This window comes from Myotis lucifugus, unplaced genomic scaffold (assembly GCF_000147115.1).
Source record: "Myotis lucifugus unplaced genomic scaffold, Myoluc2.0 scaffold_305, whole genome shotgun sequence".
Taxonomy (NCBI): Eukaryota; Metazoa; Chordata; class Mammalia; order Chiroptera; family Vespertilionidae; genus Myotis; species Myotis lucifugus.
This window is the reverse complement of record NW_005871353.1, coordinates 92,081-117,083: the sequence shown is the minus strand read 5'-3', so window position 1 is coordinate 117,083 and position 25,003 is coordinate 92,081. Positions and strand designations below refer to the sequence as shown.

At 39.8% G+C, this 25,003-nt stretch overlaps 1 protein-coding gene across 4 annotated transcripts in view; it reads right to left on the bottom strand.

Annotated features, from left to right (window-relative positions):
- The window catches only part of KDM4C (lysine demethylase 4C), a 282,134-nt gene that overhangs the window by 236,134 nt on the left and 20,997 nt on the right, over positions 1–25,003 (bottom strand). For 3 of the 4 annotated variants that reach the window (XM_006100251.3, XM_023763877.1, XM_023763876.1), the window contains exons 3-4: positions 23,347–23,540; positions 6,050–6,099 (exon numbers count right to left, since the gene is read on the bottom strand). In XM_006100251.3, the coding sequence (XP_006100313.1) occupies positions 6,050–6,099; positions 23,347–23,540 (244 nt within the window). The remainder of the gene's footprint in view (positions 1–6,049; positions 6,100–23,346; positions 23,541–25,003) is intronic. The other variant, XM_023763878.1, reaches the window with a different exon arrangement.

The window sequence follows — 25,003 nt, the reverse complement described above, 5'->3', positions numbered from 1 at the left end:
GGAGGAGGAGGATTTGAAGAAGAGAGGGGGAGGGGAAGGAGGAGGGGGGAAGAGAGGAGGAGGAGGAGGAGGAGGAGGAGGAGGAGGAGGAGGAGGAGGAGAAGTATTCAATGGTTACTAAACCTTAAAAATCATCTCATTCCCTTAGGCCTTGTTACCCAAATCAAGCAGTGCTGTTCACAAGTAACAAACTTCTCCCCCATAAAAGAGTTCTAAAAATCAAGTACAGCTAGGGTTAAACTATGTTGATTCATGTTTTACTTTGAATTCACCTATAGGTTCTTCCGTATTTTCTCTAACTTTGCTGTTTTAAAATTAAATATGAAATTTTAGTCTGAATTCCGAATTACTCACAAATGGGTTTCAATGTAAAAATCCTAAAAAGGTCAAACTGAGAAGATAATCAGTTATTTCACATTCCAAGCTATGGAGACTAGTCTTATTCCCCCCATACCAACTCCTCTCTACAAGTAACACATTGGTTTCTATGACAGTAGACCAATGAGTTCTCAATAAAATGATATCTAATTTGGGGGTGAAAAAATCTGAAAGAACTGTTTGGAAATAAAACTGCATTTCTACTAAACTATTTAATAGTAAGAGTACATACTTTCCATTTTAAATAAACCTTCAAAAATTAGAACAACTGAAATATTGCATAGAATTCATGGAACAAAATAGTTTAAACATTTATTCCAAGAAGAATCAACTCTTGTGAGTAGAGCACCCAAGAGAAAGGGAAGAGCAATATCATCAAGTTACAATAGACTATTCAGAAAGTTGCTTTTTGGGTCTATAGCTTGTTTATATCATCTTCAAAGATGGGACACTGCTATCTGTCAATTCCCTAACAAAATAAAGACAATATGTGTTTTTTTCTTTTTTTTAAGATACAGTGGTAAGCAAGCAAAGGTGGTCTTTCAATCCAAACATTTTAGAGATGAAGGCTAGCATACTAAGGAATACATACTCCAGAGATCCCAATAGAGCCCTGAAACCCTAAAAGCACCCCACAACCACCTTTGGTGAGATTGCCATGGTACTGCTGGGAGTTGTGCAGCACGGGGAAGTATAGAATCACGTAAGCCCTCCCAAGGACCAGGACATATCCAAGATTGCCCTGTATTTAGTGTAAAACTGCTCATATGTAAGAAGCACTATTCTAAGTGACAGAAACGAGATAGAAAAGTCTACATATTATATAATTCACTTTTATGACATTCTAGGGACAGAAATCAGATTAGTGGCTGCCAGTGGCTCGGGGGAGGGATTTGTGAAAAGGGACATAAGATAACTTTATCAGGATACTATTATATATCTCAGTAATGGTGGTAGTTACTACATTATTGCATATATTGTCAAAACTCAATAAACAGTATATTCAAAGGGGGTGGCTTGTACTGTAAGTGCATTTTACCTCAATCAATCTGATCCCCCAAAAAATCATTACATTTTTAAATTGTGTTAGAAATAGAACAGATTTGTTCTAAAAATAGTGCGTTCTTTCTATCAGAGACAAATTTTTCCAAATTGTCAACTGGTTTACACTTTCTAATATGTTAGCTATTACTAAAAAAAATTCTTTTAAAATCCCAATCCCATATGACAAACACAAACACATGCTGAGGCTATTAAATCACCAAAGTTTCAAAAATTAAAAAGATTGGAAAAATATTCAAAAATTAAAGTTTAGTATCAGTTTCTATGGGTATATTAACAATAGTTTGGAGAAGCTGAAATTAGTTATTAATCACTTAGGAAAAAAAGGAAGAAGAGAAAAGAAACAGGAGGGAGGAAATATGGAGAAACAAATAATAAGGGGGGAACATGGAAAAAGGATATGGAAGGATTGCTTCTGTGAGAAATGCTTTTTAGATAGCATCTACACCTGAAAGCTTATTAATGGAATAAGCCAATGAGCTACATTACATGGGAAGAAGCCTGGTCATTTTTATCCACATTCCTGCATAAGAGGTCAACATTAGGTGTTGAAGCTATCGTTGGCCTCTCCATGCTTCCTCCCATTCATGGAACAAGTAGTTACTCAGGCCTGGTAGAAAATTACCACACTGCAGGCTTCACTCAGATCCAAGTGTCCATAATCCATCGACATCTCTACTGGTAGAGATACAGCCCCATTGAGCTCTGCAGGAGGACGGCCAGGAGGAGTCCCTATTGGTCTTGGTATCGAGAAGGACGGTGGTTCTGCCCAATGTAACAGGTATGTGGGTCCATTACATACGGTTTTTACTGCATCCTGAGGTCACTTTGCTTCAGTTCCCGCTTCCCCCCGCCCGCCTGCTTGAATGGACAGATGGACCACACATACACAGGTCACCAGGACTCTCCAGGCTATGCACTTGGGGCTCAAACAGGTCACAAACTAACCAGGATTTCCCTAGGCCAGCTTCACCCTGCAGAATCAAAGAATTCTCAGTTTCCTCCCAAGGTAATTCCTCCCTGCGAGCTGGCATTCCCTTCCTGAGTTCTTCCTCCCCACTCCCTACTGTCACTTCTCAAAACTGTATTTCATCCCACATTCAAATTCTACTAGCTTGGTTTATGTTATATATTACCATCCGACGTCTAAAATTATACTAAGACAGAAACATAGCTGACTAAAAATATTCAGAAATCTAAACACAGACAATGACATCTAATATCAAATGATGAGGAAATTAACTTTAGGGATTGTCTCACCACTCTTAATGCAGCTCAACTGACAATGAGATGAAAACAAACACCATGACACACCACATATTGTTGAGGCATGAAATAGGCAGAAAGGCAGATGATATATCATTGGACTTCTTCATTTTTTATGGCTTAAGGGGACCCTTAAAATTGATTGTTTATAATCAGAGGTATTTTATTTATTAACCTTTCAAAACCAGAAATTTTAATATAATATTTTCAGACTATCATCTAAATCAAGCTTAGAAAATAATGTATTTACCAATTTGAGAACTTGCAAAAGTACATTTTCCTAATTCCAACACAGAGGTATGAGAACAGGTCAATTTCAAATATGTTCACAGAATTAAAAATGACTTCATTATTGCTGCTCTTCTAATCTCGATAGCATCTCTTTTGGAACAAACCTTTTTTTAAGGGATTTGACAACTGCATCCCAGAAATGCACAAATATGCCCAATTTTGAATATAATTTGAGAGAATCCACAGACTGCTTACATCCCACCACAGATGCTGGTCTACCTCCTGGGATAAGGATCCCAGCACATAAGACTAAGAATCTGCTCACAGGCTTACAGTCCAGATTCCTAGTCATTTAAACACATAAACATACACACCCCAAAGGTAACTATTTTAAAAAACCATGAACTAAATTAATACTTCCTAATAATGATTCTTCTGTTCCATTTTGCTGAATATTGTTCTTTTAATAAAGTCAAAACTAAAACACTTGTTGCAAGTAAACATAAGGACCTAAAATAATTTATTCAGTTCTAACATCCTGTCATTTAAAACAAGATTCCTACTGATCATTCACACTTCTAAAATCAGCTGCACAAAGTCCTAACTCATATATTCTTTCCCCAGTAACCAAAATTTGGACCAAAGTAAGTCATCTTTAATTTTTCTTAAATATAGGCATGTTATTCACAATAAGAAATCAATGGAATTCAGTCCTGCACAAAAGATTTTAGCCATTCCCAATTGTCTTTAATCCATATTTTGCTTAACTTAATAGAAGAGCAAAGATATTCTCTCCTTTCTAAAATGGATGAGATTTAGACATTCTAAAAACTGGAAATCTTCAAAACTGTCACTTATGATTTAACATTATACCTCTATTCTACTTTATACTTTCCATTCAATTGTATCAAACCAAAATTAGAAAGAATGCAATAGCACTACAGGCGAACATAGCAAGTATAAAAATTGCAAAAATGCACTGGAGATTTTTTATTACATTTATGTCTACATAATATTGAAAAAAACCTGTATAAATGAGAAAGAGGCTAAAGAGCAAAATCAAACTCCTGGCTTTATTAGGTGCAGGCTAATGTCTTTCAGATAAAATATTTATAGGTGCCACAGTCAATCAAGATTTCAACAGGAACCGAAGATGAAAGCATTCATGCATAAAAGGCAAGTGTGATAATTATGATATGGAGACAAGATAATGGAAAACATCCGAGGCCACTTTTCACTTTGTGTATCAAGTGCTGCCTTGACCTAGCCATCCTGCAATGCGCCATCACATTTACTGTTACTTTATCATTTTAATTACTTAGCAGAATTCAATTAATTTGGCTGGCATGTAGTCAGCAGATGGGAATCCTTCACTATCTTACAGGGTCTTTTCCCTGTGTCATTTCTTTTTTTTTTTTTTTGAGGTTTTATAAGTTTCCCTGTGTCATTTCTAAAAATAATGCTGCAAAACAGGTTTGAATAAACATGCAGCTGAGTATAAAATTCTTGTCCATCCTTCAAGTTTATTAACCTCTTACTGATTAAAGAAATGGCACCTATTTTCCTGGAATGTCATTTTCAGATAGATTATGTCAAAGTGGTGACAGGTTCTAGCCAAAATTTCAGAATGACTCTATACTGTAAAGTTTACACCGGCTCCAATTTAAAATTCTCAGGGTGCAAATAGAAAATAGTGGGATAATTACTACAGAGAAGAGGATAGTTCCTCATGCAGATTTAGCACAAAGTTCCCTGCCTATGTATTTAAGGATTACAGGAATCATTTTCTAAGCTGTGTTCTACATAAGCTGTTATCCAGAACCAGAATTCATCTACCTTAGCATTCATGAAAATAGTCCTCAACAAAGTTCAAGGTTACAATTACGTTGCTATTATTACTATAATGTATTACATTATAAAAACACTAAGGCTTTGTAGTTATTACTTGCCAAAATTATAATAATGTTTCTTACAAATGTGACATGTAACTGTTCTTTCTAATACTCTTATAATTTGGAGGAAAGTAATTTTCAGATGTTATTAACAATTTCTCTTCAGAACTGTCAAGTCAAAGAATGCAGTTTCTCAGTAAGCCCATTTCCTTATTTAAAAAAAGCTACATACAGCAGGGACGAAATTCCTTTCGTACTAGAAGGCAAACCTAACATTCCAATGAAACTTAGATTAGTACCTGACTAAAGGGCAATATTCACTGAGGATTTAATCCTGAATAAAGACCGAACATCTTATGTTTAGTTGTCACTCAATAAAACTTCACTTTCCCCTGGAAATAAGTCACTCTCAGCCTTGGTAAGGGTGACTAGCAGAACAGAAGATGAGGCTGGCAGGAGGTGAATCTGATTCTTCTCCCTTGTATAAGCAGATGAGGGCAAGGTTGCCTGGTATATCTTTAAGACAGAGAAGAAAAAAGGGAAGGTACTATCTGCAAACACAAGTGAACACAAAGTAAAACCATCAATAAGCTTCCTAGAAATAACTATGGATAAAGCCAAAAGATAATGATAAGATAATAATGCAAGTTCAAGTAAAGAATGTTTAAATTTGCCAGTCTAAGAAGACATACATTCTCACACTCATCCAGTAACCTGGGACCATTCATCTTCGTATTTCCATAAGGGCAGTCCCAGGCCAAGGGTGCCAAATGAGAACTGGGAGTCAGAAGTCCCCTTTGGTGAAATGATCTGGCAACATAAAAAGTATTCATAAAAAGTATTCATAAAACACCCTTAGATGTGGCATCGGTACACTTTGGAATTTATCTCAAGGATGTAACTTAAAAGAAGGAAAAATATTATCGACACAGTGATGTTAATACATTATATAAAAGAGAAAAATATTGGAAATAACCAACATAGTTATATGCAGTCACTTGATGAAATACTAAGCAGCCAACTAAAATAACCATGAATATTATGCAACCAAGAAAACTATGCATACATTAATGTGAAAAAAGTTAAAAATTATTCAATGAGAAGCATTTAAAAGCCAATAACTTAAAAAGAATAAAATTAACTCATTGACATTCTATACTGTAAAAAACCCTCAAAAACTATGAACCTATCTGGATGAGAAGCACAGAAAGCAAGTTTACCTTGAGCTAGTCGTTCAAGTCGTTTCCCATGCTCCGGGGGTATTGCATACCTAAAATTTTAAACATAAATGAAGATTTTAGGTTTATAACTGTTCAGCTACTTCCTAAGATATCTACTCCTAAATAATGTCATGTAAAAAAAATTCAATAACAAAATCTACTTAGATGAACTGAGATCAGAAAAACAATCACAGAGTCATATCCCTTGGACAAAGGACAGAGGAAAAATAAACTCTTAAGTCACTGATTTCAATGCTAGGCTCATCATCCCAACCACATTTTAAAGATTAGGGAACAAAGGCCCAAACTGCTTAGTCAGGAGGCAGCTAGCCACTGCACGGAGACTAGACCTCTCTCCCAACACTCATAGCAACCCAGAAATCCAGGGCTTTTTTTGGTTGTATGTTTTAGTTTTGTGGTTGGTTAGCTAGGCTTTGTTTTTGAAGAAAACCTAGATTTGTTAGATTTTTTTTTAAATTTCTTTATTGATTAAGATATTACATATGTGTCCTTATCCCCCCATTACCTCCCCGACCCCCCCACTCATGCCCTCACCCCCCTCTTGTCTGTGTCCAATGGTTAGGCTTATATGCAAGCATACAAGTCCTTTCGTTGCTTTTAAAATGTTTTTATTAACAAGCAGCAAAGAACACAAAATTATTACAGCAACATTTGGATTTTTACCAAACCTTTCTATTGTACTTTTGAATAGACTTTAAATTTTTTTTAAATCATCAGCCATAAAAAGGCAGCTATTATTTATGTCATGATTATGTGACTTTTAAAATCTTGATTATAGACAAATAATTTTTCATCCTTGAAGAACAGAAATATTCATTTCTATTTCCTGGTGTTCTCAAAAGTGAAATACCTGAATTTATTTTCTGTAAACTTAATAACAAATTTTAAAACAATGATCTCACAATATACTACACAAATACTAAATTTTATAGGCAGTCTAATGAGGAAAATTAAGGATATTAAAAATAAAGTTAAATGATCATTTCATGTTTTAAATAAAAATACATTATTCCCAAGGCCTACATTTGCTGTTTACTAGCCCAAGTTACTTTTAAGTTCAAGTTACTTTTTACTAAAATAACTTTTCTAATTTTACTGAACACCACACTTGGTTGCATTTAAAGCTACTGATAACATATGCAAAACTTAATTGGATCCGATGTAACTAGGCAATTCTCTGAAAGAAAATTCAACCATATATCCTGTTCCTAAAAGCACCACTAATGAAATTATTCCAACTGAATTGGGAAGATAAAATTTCAGCATAACGAAATGACAATCAGTGTATATTTACAGTCACTTCTTACCACTTTTTAATCCCTGGTTTATATCACTATATATATCCAGAAAAGAAAAACATATAAAGTCACCCATGTTCAAAGGCTGTTAAATCGTGTTATTTACCCATATCTTCGGGAAAAAATCACTTCTACTGTCATGGTAAACAACCTGCTTCCCTATTTATAATGGTCTGGCCCTCTAGCGACTTCAGGGCAAAATTATAGCTAATTTGCCTACAAACATCAGGTGGTCATTATAATCTGGCTACTTAGTGTATGTGCCCCAGACAGGAGGGTCACCTCCCCCATAAAACACATACACACACTCATACACTGCCTCAACTTCCTGATCAGTTCAAATGTCTATTTCAATCAAAACTTTCTCTCTCCCAAGATTTAAGCATCTCACAGGACTCCACATTTTTTAGCACGGTCTCCCCATTTTGCCCTGCCTTCTCTTCATTCCTCCTATATAGTACCCAGGGCTGTAATGCATATAATCCACAAGCTTGGGGTGCTTAATTTCCACTTAAATGGCATGGGGTGGGGGAATCTAATTTCCCAATATAACTGCCCTGATAATTTAATTCCTATGATTGTTGCAGCCAACACTGAAAATTATCATCTAATTATTTAATTTAAAAAATGAGTAATAAATAAAAGTCAACCAGAAAAAGGTTCCAATTTCATAAGAATATGTAAATATTTTTCATGAAAATAATTTTAAAAATCATTATCAAACTACATTTGAACAGAATGCTCTGAATTAAGGGCAGAAAAGCCCTTTAAAAAACCTAAATTACTAGTATGCTTTCAAAAAGTTTGAAATCCTGCTGCTCTGATAACATCCAAAGTTTTGTTCATTTCTTTGTAAAAACACTAAGCAATTCTCAATAATTTTTTTAATTATAGCATAAAAATACTGCCTGCCTGCCCACCCCTGTGACACTTCGCCACCAGCATTTGGACATGATTAGCTCTTCTGCCTAAATACAGGGTTGAGCAAAAGTGGGTTTATAATTGTGAGTATGTGAAACAGAGCTCGCTCTTGTACTATTATTTATTAACTAGTTGTGGGGAGCCGATATAGGGTTAAGCCTTGGACTGACCTGTTGGCAAAGTCACAAACAAGTCTTCTGAGTCTTAAAAAACCCAATCCGAGAGGTGGCCGCTGATTTACACACGCTATCATTTAAAAAATATAAAAGGGGGAATTTGCCGGAAGCCGGTCCATCCTTGCTGCTTGACACAGTCGCTGCAGGGAAGAAACATCTGCACAGCATATGTTTCAAGGGACCTGGGGTAGATGGCATACTGTTCTGAATATGTTTGCTCCCCTTCTTAGCGCTATGTGTTTTAACCAAAGTCACCTCTCTGGGAAAGGTTGTTTCCCCAGGTGGGGATTTTTCCCTGGAGTTAGGGATTAACAGGACTAAGGAAGGGAATCAGTAAAACCCCTTAACTAAGTGCCAGGCAGGTAGTTAATCACTTTAACCACGAACAACCTTGGAATGAAGATAACAAATGCCCTAACCTTTGGAATAGAATGGATAGGATTAAAATCAACTGGTATAAATACAGATGTAACAGGAGAATAAAAGAAGAACCTCGCTATGCTGATCAACTGAACACTGTCTCCGTGTCATTCCTTCTTCACCGACTCCGTCCACACCTTTGGGAACCCCTGGACCTGTTGGGTTTGGACCCCAACAACTAGTGTCCCGGTGCACAGATTCATGCACAATGAAATGAAATTAATTAGAAGAAATATTTTAATATCATTATTCACCCTTTCTTTATAATAGAAGTATCAACCAAATTCACAATCAACAATGACAGATCGAAACACACGCATGCGATTGGCGCCAGCAAGAGCATTATATGTATCGTACATGTGTGAGTCAACTTAGCCTTTTATATATATATAGAATAAACTTGCTTAATAGACCTGCTTTCTGATGTAGCTAAACTTTTTCCAGCCCAGTGAAGCACCCCAACTTCTCTTTCAGGTAATTGTCAGCAACACAGCAGTAAATATCAACACGAAGCAGATCATTATTGCAGATCACGCAGGGAGAACAAAGGATAAAATATTTAACTGCAGTGGTGTTTGACTATGTTCTGCACAGTGAGAAAACCTAAAGTCATTTTCAAGTTCCACCATTCTTGTTTAAGTTTTTTCTTTAATATATTTTTATTGATTTCAGAAAGGAAGGAAGAGGGAGAGAGATAGAAACATCCATGATGAGAGAGAATCATGGATCAGCTGCCTCCTGCAAGTCCCCCACTGGAGATCGAGCCCACAACCCGAGCATGTGCCCTTGACTGGAATCTAACCTGGGACCTTTCAGTTTGCAGGCCGACGCTCTATCCCAGAGGTCCTCAAACTACGGCCCGCGGGCCACATGCGGCCCGCCGAAAACATTTATCCGGCCCGCCGGGTGTTTTTGCCACCGCTGCCTGTTGCTTAGCAGCCGACTAGTTTTTTTTAAAACTATAGTCCGGCCCTCCAACGGTCTGAGGGACAGTGAACTGGTCCCCTGTTTAAAAAGTTTGAGGACCCCTGCTCTATCCACTGAGCCAAACCAGCTAGGGCAAGTTCCACCATTTCTTATTTCTTTTCAGTCGGGTCAAGTTTCTAAACTTTCTGAATCTCCATTTTCCGGCTAATGAAAAAAAATAGGATTCCATCGAGTCTCCTATCTACCTACTCCAGGACTTCTGTGATGATCAAATGACATGAGGCATGGGAAAGCGCTTCACAGACTTTTGGTTAAACTATAAAATGTTTGCACCTGGCTATAAAGCAAGTCGTGTTCCTAGGCTAAAGAATCGCCAAGGAGACTAGTTGCTAGGGAGAGAAGCCGGGCATTGCTACGTGGTCATTACCAAGCACCCACAGTGACCGTTTCCGGGCTGGGCTGGGCTGTGGACCGCATTTTGTGCCATGGGGGTCTTAACAGTGTTGGCTGTGATTTGGCAGGATGTCGCTCCAGGGTGGTGGTGGGGCCTGTGTCCCACTTGGGGGAAGCCAAATGTTGATTTGTCAGTGCCAGGTCTGTGGTGCTGTTTATTTTTAAACTAGAGGCCTGGTGCATGAAAATTCATGCACTGGAGGGGGCGTCCCTCAGCCCAGCCTGCCCCCTCTCACAGTCCGGGAGCCCTCAGGGCAGGAGGTGACCCTGTGGTCAGGGGAAGGCGATATCCCAATCACACCTCTGTTGCTGCCACCGCTGGCAGCGCAAGCCTCAGCCAGCCCTGGTTACCTGAGCCTCGGGCGGCCCTGGGCGGCTGGGCAGCCACCATTTGAGGCTTGCCTGTGCCTCGGGCCGGCCCTGGGCAGCTGGGCAGCCGCCATCCGAGACTTGCCTGCATCTCAGACTGGCCCTGGGTGGCTTGGGGGCTGAGGGGACTGATGGTCTCCAGAGAGCATATTCCCTCCTCATTGGCTGTGGGCACCGCCATCTTTGAGGGCAGGGCAATCAATTAGCATATTCCCTCCTTATTGGCTATGGGCGCCACATCTTTGAGGGTGGTGCAGTCAATTAGCATATTCCCTCATTATTGGCTGTGGACGCTGCCATCTTTGTGAAGGTGTGAGGGTCAATTAGCATATTCCCTCTTTATTAGATAGGATGGCCAGTGTGCGTCATGGCAGCTCCTGCATTGAGCATCTGCCCCTTGGTAGTCAGTGCGCATCATAGCTACCAGTTAGATGGACACTTAGCCTATTATATACATAGATTACTGTATCGGTTCCCATACAAACAACTGTAAACCTACTTTTGCCCCACCCAGTAAATATAATAAGAAATAAATAACTTTTCTGAGTCTTACATCCCGCTACCATCCATCGGCTTTCTTTTCTTCACTTTACCCACACTACTTCCAATGGCTGCCACGTGTTTTCCTCCCATTCACACTGGAGCTCAGTTAATCTGGATCTTACTTTCATCACTCTCAATATAGCTGCCTAGACAAAGGTTGCCACGTTTTTTAGTCTTTATCTAACACTCATTTCCCTTCAGTTTCATAATCCCACTCATCTCCAGTGGTTTTCTACCGTCTGCTTGTGCCACACCTAACACTGATGCTCCCTAGAGCTCCATCTTTCAGTGCTTCCACATTGTTCCAAGGGAACCACCTTCACTCAAGGCTTCAAGATCCATATGCTCCATTCCACGCATGTCTCCTGAGCTCTGAACCTCTAAAACGACCAGCAATTGAACAAGCCCATTTGGCAGCACTCAAACAATTTGTCTTCCATCATCTTCCTGCTTCTCCTCCAGAGTTCCCCATCCAATCAACTGCCCAGAAATGTGGAAGCTATGGTTGCATTCCCCTTATTTAACCCATCCCCAAGTTTTACATGTTCTACCTTTTACTTGTTCAAGAGCAGTTTTGTGAATCTGCCTACATTTCTCTATCCCCACTGAGACCACCCTGGTCCAGGTCACCATTCTCTCACACATTACTATTGCAGCCTGTTAGCTAGTCAATCCTGCCTCAAGCTTTGCCCTCACTAGCCCATGGAGCCCACTCAGATCCTGTCAATTTGCTACCCTATTTAAAATTGGTCCAGCACAAAGCATTGGTGACTAAGTAGAGGCAACAGATTGGAGGGCCTGTAAGCAGAGGCGTTCACTACAAACATTAGTGACCTCAATCAGAGAAGTCCTACTTCTATGGCCCTAACCACCTCCTAGATGTTTCTATGTAAGTATCCCATCACTTCAAAAGTTTCAACGTACACAAGATCAAATTCATATTACCTCCTTTAAGCTGGTATCTCTCCTAGCTTTCCCATTTCACTTCACATCTTCCCCCGGCCTTCCAAACTAGAACTATCCGAGTCACCTCTTCTTGATTTCTCATCACAAGTCTTATCCACTCTATAGCCTCAAAGCCTCGCATTCATCTCCCAGCAGCATCACCTCAATTTCAACCTTAATCTGCCCACACTGGATTACAATCATAACTGAACTCCCTGCCTGTATCTCCTGAGCAGCTATAGCCTCATGTAACTATGGGAGCATAAAAACCTTTATTCCTTACTGCCTGGCTTTCAAGATCCTACCCCTCCCCAATTTAGCCCTAGCCTTAAATATCAAGAGTCCATTCTCAATAGGCTAGACTACGACTTATCCTATCAATCACACCGGCTTTGACCTCATTCCTCACCTCAAACAGCCCCTTCTATTCTGCTTTAAATCCCAACCTCCAAAGTCCTGTGCAGATTCCCCCTCCTCCTGAAGCTTTCTTTGACCATCATAAACCTCAGCAACCTCACCCCTCTTCCTTCTACCAGATCCTGCTGTTACATTTTTCATGTAGTATTTATCATCTACTACTTTCCATAACTAGCTGCTGTTTTGTGTGCATAAATTACTTTTGTCTGATAAGCACTGAGTTCTATGAAGGAGAGAATACCTATTGCAACCCAGAAATGTTCACATGAATTATCCTTTCTAACCCACCTGGTACATGACTGCCTAGTTCACAGCCAGGCACTCTGTTAAGTACCACAATTGCTCAGTTAAGGAGCTAACTTTATTGTTTGAAGATATAGGTCTCGTACCTTTTTGTATACTTTGAAAACCACCGAATAAGATGTCTACCATTGTGTACCCTTAAGTACATACCAGTTTGTTGAAAATATTAATTGTCCATTTAAACTTTAAGAGTGTTTTTCTTTCATATAAAATGATATTGCAAATAGTTATGCCATAACATTAAGAAACTATGAATCACTAAGGATCTATCACTAATTATTTATAAAGTAATATTTTATTTAAAACCAGAGACTTTTAAGAATTAAAAAAAAATCTATATGAAGGCCGAAGAAAACAGGATAATCCCGCTAAGCATATTTTTGGGTGGTGGTCTGCTCAAAAAAATAGACCTAAAATGATGTTATCCTGGTGGCTGTAATATAAACACTATCTTGGACTGAAGAATAAGACTAACATTTCAAATTGTCAGTAGGTAAAACTGTATTATATCCATTTCTATGATTTAGGTTTTTTCTCTATGAACTGGTCTCTGTATTTTTCTTTTCAAAATATGCTCAGTCCATCAGTCCACTAGAAGTGATTTCCAGCACTTCTCAAAGGGTAACTACTATTTCTCAGATGACTTCCTCAAAGTCTCCCTAATTTCATTTGGGACCCCTGGAGCTATCCACACTAATAAAAGAGAAACATGCAAATTAACCATCACTCCGCTACACCCACCAGCCAATCAGGAGCAAGTATGCAAAGTAACCCAACTAAGATGGCAGCGGCCAAGGAGCTGGAGTGAGCAGGAGGCTTGGGTTGCCCCCGGCGATGGAGGAAGCCAAGCTTCCCGCCTGCCCTGGCCGGCCCTGGCCTCCGCTCAAGGCTACAAAGTTTCAATTATAGAAGATAAATAAATCCCAGATACCTGCGTCCAGCTGGCCCTGGCCTCCGCTCAAGGAGGCGCTAGGAAAAAGAAAAAAAGGAGAGACTGGGAGCTTGGGTAGCTGGGGGGCGTGGCCAGCCTGAAAACGGCCATCAGCCCCTCACCCAGGCTGGCCAAGCACCCCAGCGGGACCCTCCAACCCTGAAGGGGCTGTGGGCAGCCTGAAAATGGCCCTCAGCCCCTCACCCAGGCTGGCCACACCCCCATGGGGTGAGGGTCCCCTCTGGGGGGTTTAGCCAGCCTGCAAACAGCCATCAGCCCCTCACCCAGACTGGCCAGGCACCCCAGTGGGGACCCCCCACCCTAAAGGGGGTATGGCCAGCCTGAAAACGGCCCTCAGCCCCTCACACAGGCTGGCCAGGCACCCCAGCGGGACCCCCACCCTGATCTGGGACACCCTTCAGGGAAAACCAGCCGGCCCCCACCAGTGCACCAGGCCTCTATACTAATAAAAGGGTAATATGCTAATTAGACTGGGAGACCTTCCAGGAGACCTTCCAGATGTTCTTCTGGACAAAGCCATGGTGGCGGGGCTGAGGTAGAGGCAGTTAGAGGCCAAGAGGGGAGGGCAGTTGTGGGTGATCAGGCCAGGATGGGATGGCAGTTGTGGGTGATCAGGCTGATGGGGGGCGGGGCCGTTGGGGGTAAGCAGACCAGCAGGGGGGCCAGTTGGGGGCGAGCAGGCCAGTGGGGAGGGAGGGTGGGGGCAAGCAGGCCAGCAGAAGGGGCAGTTAGGGCGAGCAGGCCGGCAGGGGGGCAGTTGGGGGCAAGCACACTGGCACGAGGGGCAGTTGGGGGTGATCAGGCTGGCGGGGGGGAATTTGGGGGCAAGCAGGCTGGTGGCAGGGGGCAGTTGGGGATGAGCAGGCCGGCAGGCAGAGTGGTTAGGGGCAATCAGGCAGGCAGGCATGCAGGTGAGTGGTTAGGAGCCAGCAGTCCCGGATTGTGAGAGGGATGTCCGACTGCCAGTTTAGGCCCAATCCCTGTAAACTGGCAGTAGGACATCCTTCGAGGGGTCCCAGATTGGAGAGGGTGCAGGCTGGGCTGAGGGACACCCTCCCCCCCTCCACAAATTTCGTGCACCGGGCCACTAGTCACTAATATATTCAGAAACCAATGTTCTCAGCTCCATCCCCTACCTATACCTTTGCCACTGTGCTCTCTGACATCAAGGGCAATCTTATCAAGCCCAGGGCACAGAGCGATAACCCTTCCAGGTCCCAGGCCCATGCCATGCTCAGGCAGTTCAGTCCTAAAACAGTGTTGTCCTCTACTCCCTCTCCCTGACTGAGGCTGAGTGTGAAGTAGCCCTTTCCTCCTTAGTTTATTTCCTCTTCCTCCTGCTGTTTTGCTCATAGTCATCTCCCCTGAATAATGGGGCTCAAGTATCCAGGGACAGTTTTTTGACAGGTAACAACTCTAAACTAACCCTCCCCTTTTTTACTGGCATAAGCTTATGCTTCTGACTTTGCTTTCTTTGTTACTAAAAGGTTGAAAGTTCAGTTACTAAAGAGTTGAAAGCTACCACAATTATAATTAACATGATTAGAGCTCATCACAGCTACCATTTATTGAGCCTTTAAAATATGTCAGACCTTGTGCTAAGATCCGGTACTAACACCTCTGTTTTATCGATAGGGAAACTAAGGCTTAGAGAAATTAATTTACTAACACAAAGTGGTAACAGAGGTGACACCCAATCCCAGGCCTATCTTACACCAAAGTCCAAGTTGTGCTCTCCAGCCCCATATTTCATTCATGTTCCCTCATCAATCACCACGAAGATGCCAACAGCAAAGAAGTAACAGAAGTCTTACCCTTTACAATAATCTCTGGATGGTGATCCAACTTTTGGAAGAAAATGTTTTATGCCTGCTAGCAGACAGAACTTCCAATATCCATACAGAACAACACTTCTCCCAGCTATCCTTACCTTTACTCACCTTTAAAACACAATTTAAAAATTAAGGGTCTCAGGTTTGATTCTGGTCAGTTGCAGGCTCAATCCCCAGCCCCAAACGGGGCATTCAGGAGGCAACCAATCGATGTGTCTCTTTCACATCGATGTTTCTCTCTCTCTCTCTCTCTCTCTGTCTTTCCGCCTCCCTCTATTCTTTCTAAAGATCAATGGAAAAAATATCCTTTGTAAGGGTTAAAAGAAAAGAAACAAATAAAACCAAAAATCACTGAACAAAGATGCAATGTTTTAATGCTTTATAACAGAATCAAGCATTAATAAAACAGAAAAGCCAGTGTGGCTCAGTGATTGAGTGTTGACATATGAACCAGGTGGTCCGATTTTGATTCCAGTGTGGGGTGTGCAGGAGGCAGCAGATCAGTGATTCTCTTTCATCATTGATGTTTCTATCTCTCTCTCCCTCTCCCTTCCTCTCTGAAATCAATAAAAATATATTTTAAAAATTACATAAATAAATCAAACATTAAAAAATGCCAGGAAGAAACTAAGATATAACAACTTCAAAAAATTGGTGATAAAATAAATGCTCATAGGAGCTATATGCCTATAACAAAAATTTTCCAGAGCCAATATTTTCCCAAAAAAAGCAATCTTACCTTATATGGAAATCTTCAAAAATAGTATTATTTCCAAATGATCATTTATTGATATACCATCCATGAATAAGATAAAGTGACTTAAAGGGTTCTACTACAATTGGCTTACAGAGTTTTACCACAATTAACTCCAACAAACTATTGAAACATTTTGAAGGAGATTTCCAGTGATTAAAGTTTAATTTTCAAGGGAAAACTATCTACTCAGTTTTTTGTGTGTGTTTTTGGGTAATCCTCACTAGAGGATATTTTTTTCCATTTATTTTTCAGAGAGAAGGGAAGGGGAAAGAGAAAGAAACATTGATTTAAGAAAGACACATTGATTGGTTGCCTCCCGAACCTGCCCCAACTAGCTGAGGAATTGAACCTGCAACCCAGCTATGTGCCCTTGATCAGGAATCAAACCCTCGACCCTTTGGTTCGTAGGCTGATGCTCCAACCACTGAACACACCAGCCAGGGCTCTACTCAGCTTCCTTACAGTCAGAACTCTGAGAATTGAGAAGCTTTCAGAAGTGTGCCTGACACAAAGCAACCAAGCTACCCAAAGATAACTCAAGCAGCCAGCAAAACAAGTTACAAAGCCTTAAAAAAATAAATAAAAGTCAACAGTCACTGGTTTCTGCCAACACTTGACATTCTTTAGTAGAGTTCATTTTCTTCATTAGGTAGACAGAGAAATAACTTATAGGAGCTGAAGACAAATCCTCTTTGATTCATGTCATCCCAAAAAACATTCACTTTTTTCTTTTTTTACACTTCAATGATTGTTCATGGGCTTTTTTGTCTCTGATCAGAGAATCATTTCTGAGATCATGCAATGGATGCTATGTCCTCTTTTATGTTGCAAAAGAAAATTCCAGCAGCTTTATGCATTAGTCCTCAAATAAATAAACCGTGTATGGAGCCCCCTCAAATAAGCAGTCATTTGGAGGAAAGGAGAAGAGATGGACTCACAACCGGCTATATCAGATTTGAAGTGTATTGTCTGTGGATTTCGCTCAGGCAAGCTATCAAATCTGTTATCACTGACAATCACAAAATACAGTGGAGAGACTAAAACTTTCTAACGAACCGTTTTTATAACTTCTAAAATGTCCTATGCATTAGGCTAATCCTATTCATGGCATTAGACAAGAGTCATGACTATTATTTTACAGGTTAATTTTGTAATATTAACAAGGAAGGAGGTGCCACCGCGGGGCAACCTGTGACCCAGGCCCGGGCAACAATGACGCCTCCAACCTCGGCCTCAGTGACTCACACCAGAGACTGGCGCAGGGTCCACGCAGGGAAAACCCGGGGTCCTCCCCAGGCAGGGCACCTCTCCTCTTGGCGATACAGCCAGGGATGGACGAGCCAGGAGGAAAAATAAAAGCCACACACCGAGAGAAGTGTCGGTGGGCGGTCCTTTCGCAGCACCAACAAGATAGCGGAAGTGGAGCAGAAGCAGGGACCTTGCTCGAGTTCACCCGCCCCTCCACCGCCACTGGACAGCGTGTGGGAACGGAGGCAGCCCAACAGCGCCCCGCAGCGGCGGCGGCTGAACCAGCATCACTGCTGAAGCGCCTGCGCAAGGCCAAGGAAGAGGCGCTGCCTATAGAGAAGCCTGAGGTGGTGAGGATCATCCAGATGGAGATGGTGGGCACCAAGGTGGGTGGATACAATGGCAAGACCTTCCCCCAGGTGGAAGTCAAGCCTGAGATGGTTGGCCACTACCTGGGTGAGTTCTCCATCACCTACAAGCCAGTGAAGCACCACCGGCCTGGCATTGGAGCCACCCACTCCTCCCACTTCATCCCTCTCAAGCAGGCCAATACAAATACAAACTTGAGGGGGGGGGGGGGAGGGGAGAGAGAGAGAGAGAGAGATATGGTACTTTCCTATATCCTCAATTCAAAACAATATTTTTGCAAAACAAATATCATATAATATGTATCTTCTACAAAGTACTACTACCTAAAGAGGAAGATTAAACAGTCTGAAAAGGAAGATGGGAAATATGGGGGGGGGGAGGGGGGGGATAAGCTAGGCCAAAAAAAAAAAATTGTGAACTGCCACAGTAATTTGCAAAGCTAATAGCACTAATGCTTGTTTTCCATTAACCTACATGGCATTACATTAACCTGATTTTTCCCTAAGAGTTATGGATTTGATTCAGCAATTTTTTTTTTTCATTCGAAGAGGTTTCTCTGGTTCATGTAGGTGGTAGTGTTTGCTTTAAGTGAAAGAGCAATAACAAGGCAATATGAGGTATCCTGAAGGAATTTACAAGTTCCTAATACGCTTATCAGGGGCATCAAAAGTATTTAATTAATGTAAGTTTACATTAATCACCCACAATTACCCATCAGTTAGTGAAAAGACGTTACATCTCAGCATTTCAGGGAAAAGAGTGAGATTTACTTTCAAAATCACAAACACTAGACCTCATGAGCTTCCTTTAGGGCAGCAGTCGCCAACCTTTCGGACCTCACGGACCACCAGTGGTCCGGACCACTGGCTGGTGACCACTGCTTTAGGGAACTCTGTGCTGAGCAAGGGTCTGGACTACAGGCATGTGGATGTGGTTGTGTTTATCTCCAAGTCAGGCTCTGGTCTAAGTAAAATTTGATCAATAAAAATTTTTCCTATCATTTATCATTGTACCCCCTTTTTTCTATAAAAATAGTGCATGAGCACAAAATTAATACCATACTTTTTGGGGCATATTTCCAATTTTTTAAATCTTTTTTAAAAATATTTTCTAACAGTATATACATAATATGCCTACAAATAATCAGATAACATATCCAGTTAATGTTGTGTAATACTTTGATTTAAAAGTATTAATTAAAGGCCTTGGCCAGGTAGCTCATTAGATTAAAGCATTGTTCTGATACACTAAGGTTGCATGTTCTATCCCCTGGCAGGGCACATACAATATACAACTACTGAGTGCATAAATAAGTAGAAGAACAAATCGATGTTTTTCTCTCTCTCTCACTCTCTTTCCTTCTCTCTCTATCCCCCTTCCTTCATCTTCCTTTCCCTCTCAATGTTTCTCTCTCATCTATGTTCTCTCTCTCTCTCTCTCCCTTCCTGTCTCTGAAATCAATAAAAACATATTTTTTAAAAAATGATTCAATAAAAAAGCATCCAACTAATTTTATATTTATTCTGAATCATCTGACATCACTTATTTCTGCATAGCATTTTAACAAAATCTCAGTTGGTTGAATAAAATTTAACCAAATCAATAACATTCAGAAAAACCTTCTCTCTTGATTTTAGACCTTTCCACAGCTTAAGACATGTCTTCTTTAACCTCACCTCTCATTCTCTACAGAGTAAATCTGAAAGTCTCTTACTCATTGTGTTTGGACATGGACTTGGAAAGGAGGATTCAAGACATCATCTAATTCTATATCCCCCAGCAGTTAACCACTACCATAAGCACAGAATGCTTGGGAGAATTATATTGTACCCTTGAAACTTCCAATCTATTATATGCCAAGTTTAGACTTAAAATAATTACTATGACCAAAGAAAGAAAGGGATTCATTTTCATAAGGTTATTAAAATAATGGTAATTATAAATATTTGGATAGTACTTTACAGATTACAAAGTACTTTCACACAGAGTATATCCCTGGACCCTTCTAGCAATCCTATAAGTAGACATAGAATAAATCATGCCTCCATTTACCATTTAAAGAAATTTATGATTAAGGCGTACAGTGTTTTGCCCTAAGTCATTCAGCTGGTAAGTGACAGATTGGGATTTTAAAAAAGGTCTTCTTGCTCCAAAGTCAATATTAATTCTAAAAAGAAATAAATACCACTGACTGCCACAGCAGTTTTCTATCTGCTTACTTTAAGCATTCCTTTGCCCTTAAACCTTTATGTCAGAAATGTTTAAATAAATCACCAGCCCCCTCTGAAAGTCTCTTCAGTACATCCCTGTATTCATGAAAACTTACTAAGCAAAATCTGCCATATATAGTGCCCATAAAAATATGTCTCGGGGCTTCCATCTGGGGCTGTGCATATTCTGCAGCTACTCAGAAATCTCAGGAAACTTGGTGTCTTAATAGTTACATTTTAGACAAGAATCTTTATAACATGTGTATGTTTTTTTTCCTTCTCTGCCCTTAAACAGATTGATCTAAAAAGCCTTCAGGCAAAAATCTAAGGGATACAGGGGCAAAGGAGAGCAGTGTAGACATGGAAGTAGGGAGGGGATTCTAGGCAGCAGTCTTTGCAATAATCATACCAAAAACGTGGTATGAAGAACTGAAGATGAAGAAGAAGCAGAAGTTCATCGCCAGCCTGTAAGGCCAGAGAGAAGGAGGAAGACACAGCCAGGAAAGAGATGTCAAGCTCAGGAGAGGTCACCCCTGGAGAAGAGTAAAGGCAACTGTTTCAGATTCAACTCAACAAGCAGGAAAGGAAACCAGTGTGTGCACATGTGCACACACACCTACATCACTTTGTCATCCTCTCACTTTGTAGAGTAAGTGAAAATATTCCTATGGTTGGAGGTCATACTGGTTAACCTTGTCATTTTGTGGGTGAGGAAACTAGAGTCCACAGAAGTACAGTTATTTGTCCAAAGCCAGATGTTAGTAGCAGAATAAGGACTAGAGACCTGATTGCTGGTCCCTTGTGTCTTAGCTCTGCCACACACACACTGCCTGCCTCCCAATATTTATATGAATTTGTACAGCTTCTACCAACTTTCAAAGCTCACTTTAAATATATTACGATGATTACTAAAATGAATTTTAATGATGATTGAGTTTACCTCAAAGTATTTAACACTGAGCTAATATAATCTTTCTTAAATCTACTGGGAAATATACTTACAGTCATTTATATCACTCATTTCCTACAGTAGTTATCTTAGAAAATGGAATGTAGATTAGCTGTCATATTCACTGCTGTGTTTTATTACTTTATCATTATAAATAATGGTCAAGGTTAAAGATAATAGTGTTATTATAAATCTACCCTTAATGCATATAATGGAGTATATATGCTTAATAACTAATAGAGTAATTAAATGCTGAAAATATACATACTGGAAGAAAGAAATACTTTGGACACTGCATAATTATTCTCACAAACTGCAGTGCTCCTTCCCAAAAACACAAGATTCTAGAATCAGTCTTTTTCCTGACCAGAATATTCTCCTCTAAGTGATCTTTAGGAGACAACATAATACTTTCTCAAGACAAGAGGAAAGAATAATCTTTCTCTGTAAGAAAGCAGGAACCACATCTAAACTCCTCTAACACTAAAAACTCAAATTAATGTCCCAGGCATTCTCATTAATTAATATCTAACAAAACTCCAGAAAAGTTTTGCTACTAACGTTTCATTTTTCTTAAGGGAAATATAGTACCTAGTTACCTAAATACTACTAGATTTCATCAACACGTTGATTTACCCACTTCATTTAATTTTATCCTCTCTGAAAGGGGGTGTCAGAAAGCATGGAGATCGCTATCCAGGAGCCTATGCACTACTTCTTAATATTTCTCAAAGTCTCCAAGAGCTAAGTCCCAAAAGTGCTAAAGGATGACAGATGTTTAGAAAGTTGTTGAAAGATGACAAATAGAGACCCACAGGGCCTAGAGTGTGTGCTCACAACTGAGCCACCTGTAAATAACTGTGAAATGAATAATCCCATCACACTGTCATAAAACCTCTCAACATCCTACAACCATGTATTCAAAATGTTTAAGTTTGGTTTATTCCATTAAAAGACAGAATGCTAAGAATTAATCAAATTAAATGTGCTTACCTTTAAAATAAGTTAAACAGCCCTGCTCAGTTTGGCTCAGTGGAAACAGCTTCTCACTAAGTATTTTTAGATGAAAAAAACTCCATAGCAAACTAAGAACTGCCTGGATTTCTCTTGTATATCCTAAGAACTTTGCCCTTCCCCCTAATACTTTCCTTCCAATTAGATGTCATTTTCAATCATTAGGAAGTTTTCCTATATTTGAATTTTTTGGAGAAAGCTTACCATTTCTCACTTCACCAAATGATAAAACCTCAATGGCAAGATTGGACTAGAACTTATACACTGTATTTCAACTCATGATCAGCAGAACTTGAAAGAGACCATTCTCTTTAAATAGGAACCAAGAAAGCTGCTGGGCTGGCACAATACCTGAAGAGTATCCTAAATGTTCATCAGAACATCCTATTTCCTGTTGTCCAGATTATGCTTCATATGCTCCTGCCTGTGTGTTATCCTGATGTACATGTATTAAAGAAAGTAGACTGGTATTATAGAAAATAGAGTTAACTCATTAAAACAAGTTTAAAACATGAAAATGCCTGACACAAAGGATACCAGGGTTAGCAGGCTAATAATTACAAATGCGCAATGAATGTACTATCTAATGCATTTTACAGAGCAGTAAATCTTAAGAAAAATGAAGAAAGAAGTTCAGAAACAGAGGAAACTGCAAGTTAAGAACACATATCAACATTCACTTGCTCTCTGACCCATGCCTATTATTCAAAGAGCGATAACAGACCTCCTGATTCATCTCGCCTCTCCCTCCAGCCATCACATACTATATAGAAATGGTCATTTATTTAGGGGAGGCTGGACTGGAAGATTATTAAGATTATTTGATACTTCACATCCAGGAAGTCAACTTTCCCATACACCTTCCAAAAAATGGTCAGATAAGTAAAGATGCCTAACAAATTCTTCAAGACTAAAATATCTATCAACACATCACACACATATACACATAATGGTCTGTAGGCAACTTTAGATAGACAAGTCACCACTAGCTTCATGACTTTGAGCAAAACCCTGGGGAAAGTGGAAGACAATCCATTATTACAGTCAAAAACTTTCTTACAGCTCATATTAAATCTGATTCCACCAAGGGAAAAACATCCTCTTCAATAGATTATAGTGCCTTGCCCAAACTTCAAAATTCCAAAGTGAATGAATATTAAACATGTAACTTGCCAAGACTTGGGCTCTCCAAAGTGGAGATAATTAATGCTGTAGAGGTCCATATCCTCGGTGTGCCACGCGAATGTGGTTTTCCACATGCCAAAATAGAGATACGGGGTATTTACACCCTCAATAGAAATACCGCACTCTTCCTCAACCACATCCAAGATAGTATTTAGACGAGCTATGTTCCATTCAGCCACACCCTGGAACCAGGAGAGAGAGAGAAAAAAATCAAACATTATTACACTAGTAAACATAACATTTACTAATCAAACCATCATCTGCCAAAATTATTACACTATATATTTTAATTCACTTAGAAATGAAAAATAAAGCAATTATTATTCAAGAATCATATATATATATACATATATATATATCCATTATTAATTCTGCAAGGTTATTATGAGCATAATGTGGTTCTATATAAATATTAGTATAAAACTAAACCAAATGACTTCCTGATTCCCAACATAAATGTAAGGTAAGTCCCCACTTGCTATTAGCAAAACAATCATTTCTCCAAAACACATGATCTGGAGTGTTTTCTATTTTTGGCACACCTTTTAGTTTTGAGTTATTTCCACTTTGTTTGTTTATTTGTATATTAGTTTAGAAGTCATATTCAACATCAGGTAATATTTCAAGATACCACTAGCAAAATACATGTTCTTTCATCCCTCTCTCATCCCCCATCCAATTCAATTTTAGCATGATACATCATTTCCTAAAAATTTACCTCTATTGGAAAAACTCTTAGCACTAGCCTAAGCCACAATACATTGTGCTTTTATTGCTTCTTCAAGTAAATATTAAACTCTATGTTGATTATGAATTTTAAACACAGAATAGCTGTTAAAAAAAAACTCTTCTCCAAACTTTGGTAGAATCGCAGGAATGATACAGTTTTCTACCAATAGCCCAACATGAAGGGCGATGATAGAGAGAAAAGGTTAGAATTGCTGGTATAAGAGTTAAGGTTATGCCTGGCCAGTGCTCAATGGTTGAGTGTCAGCCCATGAACCAAGAGGTCACCAGTTCAATTCCCGGTCAGGGCACATGCCTCGGTTCAGGGCTGGATCCCCAGTAAGGGGTGTGCAGGAGGCAGCCAGTTGATGATGTTTCTCTCTCATAGATGTTTCTCTCTATCACTCTCCCTTCCTATCTCTTTAAAAATCAATTTTAAAACAGAGTTAGGTTTTTGGAAAAGATTCTGATTTTGTTAGACCTTACCAATCAATTAATTCACTATAGTATTCACAATTACTTAAAAGGTATACAAAATATGTATTTTCCATATGCCTTTCTCATAATAAAATATAAATATCAGAGAATGTGACATTCCAATGCAATCATGACGGAACTGCAATGCCTTTAAACCCTTCTCAACCTATTCAAGGTGCTATTAAAGACTGACATTGCCCTAGCTGGTGTGGTTCAGTTGGTTGAGCATCATCCCCTGCACCAAAACTTCACTGGCTTGATTCCCACTCAAGGCACATACCCAGGTTGTGGGTTTGATACCTGGATGGGGTGCATATGGGAGGCAACCAATCAATGTTTCTCTCTCACATTGATATTCCTCTCCCTCACCCTTCCTCCCTCTCTGTCTCTTTCTCTAAAAAAAAAAAAAAAAAAAAAAAAAAAGAGTTGCCTGGTTTAGCTC